The sequence below is a fragment of the Macadamia integrifolia genome, unplaced genomic scaffold (genome assembly GCF_013358625.1).
Source record: "Macadamia integrifolia cultivar HAES 741 unplaced genomic scaffold, SCU_Mint_v3 scaffold1506, whole genome shotgun sequence".
NCBI classification, from domain to species: domain Eukaryota; kingdom Viridiplantae; phylum Streptophyta; class Magnoliopsida; order Proteales; family Proteaceae; genus Macadamia; species Macadamia integrifolia.
The window spans coordinates 82029-87128 of record NW_024868236.1 but is presented as its reverse complement, the minus strand read 5'-3'; the positions used below and the strand labels follow the sequence as shown (position 1 = coordinate 87128).

Sequence of the window (5100 nt, the reverse complement as noted above, 5' to 3'; positions counted from 1 at the left end):
TACTCAAATTTGAATTTGCGACAGATACAAATGTAAATAAATTGATAAAACATTCTTGGAAACAAAATTCTGTCACTTTTACAAAAGAAATTTAAATATTATTGTTTATTATTTTAAAAGTGACTTTGAAAAATGGTTTTACGTTCAATCAATGATCAAATTCTTTGTATAAGATGTTTTGACCGACCAGGGTGACAAATTTAATTATTTTCATACACACAGGTCTCATATTGAATATTATAAAGTGAATGGACTACAAAGTAATGAACTATTTACTCATACTGAGTAGGACATTCCAATATAATCTTTCCACTAAGCAAGTTGAGTAACATAAGTATTGGTAGCCCATAAAATCTACGAAAAAAAATAGCAAAGAAAAGAGAGACACTCTCTCTCTCTCTCTCTCTCCTGAATATTAATGAAGAGATCCTTTAATAATTTCATTGTCACCTTAATACTAACAAGGAGATCCTTTTCATTCAAAGAATAATCTTGCATCGCACACTCAAGGAGAGGTATTAACGATTATTACATTTAAATTTGAAGAATGGACTGTCAAATGACACCTCTATAGGTGTATTTAGAATATGGAATCTTCTTTTGATTACTCTGTTTCATTCTCAAAAGGTTTTTAAGTAAAAAGTAAATAAGAATTTTTAAATTAATTTCAAAATGACCCATCATTCTGTTGTTCTTAAGAATTATCATTGTCTTGCACGTTTTTAAAGTGTAGTTATACAATAAAATAATATATATATATATATATTTTTATTTTATTTTATTTTATTTATTTATTTATTTATTTATTTGTTGGATAGAATCAAGAGAAATATTACTATCACTAGGTAACCCATGAGTGAGACATATATGGACACCACCTCAATCTAGAAATGGATTTTAAAATTTTTGTATATTTTCTATGGCCAAAATTTTCACGGCATGGTAGTTAAAAATGATCCTGTCCCCCTCTCACAATAGGAGTCGAATTGACTAAACCCCCTATTTGATGCATGACAATGCTCCTTTTGCGGCTGTGCATTGAAACCCTTCCCTTTCTTAATTTTACACTTTTTGAACCTTAATTGAAAGAGGGCAGGGGGATGGGGGCCCCACAAAAGGTTTAAGACCCATCAAACCGATTATATCCTTATCATAGAGTTACCATGCAGCCTGTATTAGAACAGTGCAGGTAGTTTCTCAATAACCCCAAGCTGATTAATATCTTAATAGTACGTATCTTCGTGAATTATGATTGAAGAGGTGGCGTAGAAGGTGGGTCCCACATAAGGGATCTGTGAAGGGGTTTCAGATCCTTTGTGCAACCCTCAAGCCCCTTCAGTGTCCGTTCGATGACTGGAAGAGCCTTGTGGTGTGTACAAGTCAACTATTGGATGTGCATTAAAAGGGTTAAGGGGTCAGAGAGGATGACCTGATATGATTGGATGATCATGAATTTTTAATATTTGCAAAATCCAATTTTGGCTAGGTAAATTGAACCCTATGAAGCTCCCAACCGATTCCACCAAATCTGTCAATATGATTTCTTAAACCCTATGAAGCTCTTTAATTTTATAGATTTACATTGGATTGTAACTAATGTATTAAAAACCTAACAAAGGTGTTAAAAGTAAAAAACAGAACGGAAGGTATTGATCAAATACCTTGATTAAGTTCACTGCCATTTGGCACATTTTGTCTGGCTCCTACACTAGATACACCCCTGTGACAATAAACTCACCCTTTGCTTGATGCCCATGTGCATTCCTTCATTGGGTCTTGTATCGGTGTAAGGCTATGACTAAATAGGGGTGAAACAGGGCCAAGTTTCGTAACCTTAACCCAACTCTAGGTTCTCAAAATTCAACCTAGGTCCAACCTAATCATGCCAGGTTCATACCAACTCAAATCGACCCTAATTGACCTTGTCTGGGCTGGATTGGGTCGGGTTGGATTGGGCTGGGCTGGGTTGGGTTGACCTTGACTTCTACAATGGTTAGATTAACCTTGATTGATCTGTTTGTACCATTCATATCTTATACTTAAAAAGTTATAGAAAAATGAAATACAAATAGAAGCCTAATTTCTAATATAAAAATTCATAGTTAAATTTTGGGTTGGGTTTGATTGAGTTGGGTTAGACTAAGGCCTCAACCTGAGCCCAACACAACCCTAACCCAAGGTTAGCCCTTAAGATCAAAGAATTTGACCCAAGCCTATTTGGGCTCAGAGTAGACGAAGATGGTTTCAAGTTTTCGGGACCAAACTTTTATCCTTACCATCAAGCATTCTATTCCCCTTTTTCTTTCCTTTGTAAATTCTATGAAGAGGGAAAATTTATTGATCCTCGCCAGACAAAAACTGATATAACGGCCCCAACCTACGTAGTATTTATTTTGAAATTATGGTTTCGTATCACATATTTCACACTTCCAAACATTTCTCACGCCATGCACATACATACATTCCATATCCATAATTGTATTTCCACCTTACCTAACTAAGATTTATTATATATATTTATATTTCGGTCAGAAAGATTACTTTTGGCTCACATTAATGGATATACCTCCATAATGTGGGACCCACCAAGGAGAGAGAGAGAAAGAGAGAGAGGAAACCTGAAAAAGAAGAAATAGTAGGCCTACTACATAAATTCCAAGTGTATATATGTATAAATTGCTATCCCAAGCTCCCCTTATTTAGAACACTTCTAGGTTTTCTCTTAAGAAGCTCTGTAATTCCATCTTCCATGGCTGAGTTTGCAGGAGATTCACAGAGCTACAAGCCTTTTACTTTCTTAGACATTGAAACCAACATAGAACTGACAAACCAGTTTCCAGAATTGAACCCAAATGGATTCTCCAATCCCAATATGAACTTACAGAGTTTTATTTTCTCCAATGACAATTTCTTACTCCAACAGCAACCTGAATTCATGATGCAATTCGCAGATAATCTTCCGAATTTGTACCATTCGAATGTTTCCATTGCGGCGCCAATTGTTCAATCCATGGCTTCAGCTGAAGATGTTGTCCATGAAAGAAAGAAACAGAAAACAATGGAAGTATCAGAAAGCAGCTCTAAGAATTCTTCTACCCCTGTTTCTGGAAATGGGTCCAAAGAAGATAACAAGAGAAAGAATGTATGTTTACTCTGTTAATTTCTTCCAGCCTTCTTTCTAATTTGGCCTCTCTGTTCTAATATATTTTCTCGATTTTTAATACTTTCAGAGCTTAGGGAGAGGGAAGAGAGTGAGAAGTGATGAGAAAAAAGTAGAGAAACCTAAGGAGGTGATTCATGTGAGAGCAAGAAGAGGCCAAGCCACTGATAGCCACAGTTTAGCAGAGAGGGTAAGTCCTGAAACAAAGCTAATTCTTATCTTGAGAAAAGGATAATTAGGGAATTGAATCTGATACATTGTTGTGGAACAGGTGAGGAGAGAGAAAATAAATGAGAGACTTAGATGCTTGCAAGACTTGGTTCCAGGATGCTACAAGGTATTCTTTTCTCCGCCCCCCCCCCCTCCCCCAAAAAAAAAAAAAAATCCTCTCCTTTTCTAATTTGGGATTAACTGATTTTTGCAGACAATGGGAATGGCTGTAATGTTGGATGAGATTATCAATTATGTTCAATCATTGCAAAATCAGGTTGAGGTGAGCTAAGGTTGAAAACTATTCAAAATATAGGATATGGAGAATATTAATTAAGTAGACTTAAGAGTTCTAATCATAATTTTTTACTTTTTTGGTAGTTTCTTTCTATGAAGCTTTCTGCTGCAAGTTCTGCCTATGAACACAACCCTGAGATAGAAGTCATGGCAACAATGCAGGTACAACACTTCTATCTATTCCACATCCTTTGCAGCGAACGATGAAGTGTGATGAGAATTAAATGACTGAGAGCATAGCTTAAGCTTTCTTCGATGGCTTTTAGCCAATTTGGAAAGTGATATTAAGAGTTTGTGACATCCCAAAAAACTAAATTTAAAAGAAATATATAATTTTTTGGATTGTTTATTTTGCAGGGGACAAATGCATATGAGGCACAAGAGGTGGAGAGATCGATGAGAGAAGGATATGGAGGTTTCAGTTACTTCCACTCAACATGGCCTCTTTGACTAGACTTTTGGCTCTTACTTATTCCCATTGTTATCATGGACCACATGAACATGCTTTTCCTCTTATATTTTCTCTTAATCAAATCCATCTCCTATTGTAGCATATGCAAAAAGTAACTTGTAATACCTCTAGAGGAGCCCTAGAGGGGAAATGAACTAACCTATGATTTCAAATAATGAAAGATTTACTGGATTAGCCACATTTGAATTCATCTTCTTGTGTAAACTTAATTTGATCCAAAGCATATGTTTTGGATTAAATTGTGAGTCTTATAAGTAATGTAAACAATCTATGGTTGGCAACTTGTAGCCTTTTTCAACTTGGACAGTGATTAGATATAAATGACTTCTATTGGATTAAAGATTTGTTAGGTTATGCCGATTTCTCATTAGAAAACAAATTAAACAAAGTTATCTCATGACCAAAATTTAATACTAAACAGCTCTAGTTTGTATTCATATTTATCTGTTTTGTTCCGCCACAATTGCCGGATTTGGTTTCTATCCCACTAATTAATTGGGCGCCTAATTAGTGATCTAAGGGTTGGTAGGACTTTAGACACGTATCCCAATACATAAGCACATATCCCCATGTCCTTCCAGTCATTAGATCACCAACTGGATGCCCAATTAATTGGAGATAATCTTTTTTCTTAGTTGCCCAAAATTTTGTGTGTGTGTGAGAGAGAGAGAGAGAGAGAGAGAGAGAGAGAGAGAGGTTGAATCCTTGCCCATTGTGGGGCTACCACGGGATGGGTAATTAAAAACAGGGCAAAATAATGCTAACTACTAGCACTGTTACATGCCAGTGCACGGGGCCAATGGGAGGATGCACATGAAGATCCAGTGTGGGGCAACATGGTCTTTCCGTGCTTGCTATGTCAAGATGTAGACACACGCAAGCGGGTAACATTCTTTTTTCCTTAAGAAAAAATAAACACGTGATAGGTTTCACTACAATCCCAACACACGTGGTGAATTGA

The 5100-nt window shown here is 36.1% G+C and overlaps 1 protein-coding gene across 1 annotated transcript; it reads left to right on the top strand.

Annotated features, from left to right (window-relative positions):
• Positions 1-2692: 2692 nt before the first annotated feature.
• On the top strand, positions 2693-4479 carry LOC122063974 (transcription factor BEE 1-like). Its single transcript, XM_042627670.1, has 6 exons — positions 2693-3142; positions 3231-3350; positions 3432-3497; positions 3585-3653; positions 3752-3829; positions 4025-4479. The coding sequence occupies exons 1-6, from the start codon at positions 2750-2752 to the stop codon at positions 4115-4117; spliced, it is 819 nt and encodes a 272-aa protein (XP_042483604.1). The 5' UTR covers positions 2693-2749; the 3' UTR covers positions 4118-4479.
• Positions 4480-5100: the final 621 nt, after the last annotated feature.

Coding starts and splice junctions, on each gene's coding strand:
- LOC122063974 (XM_042627670.1), top strand. CDS start 2,750: ATGGCTGAGTTTGCAGGAGATTCACAGAGCTACAAGCCTTTTACTTTC. Junction 3,143..3,230: donor AAGATAACAAGAGAAAGAAT/GTATGTTTACTC, acceptor TAATACTTTCAG/AGCTTAGGGAGAGGGAAGAG. Junction 3,830..4,024: donor AAGTCATGGCAACAATGCAG/GTACAACACTTC, acceptor TTTATTTTGCAG/GGGACAAATGCATATGAGGC.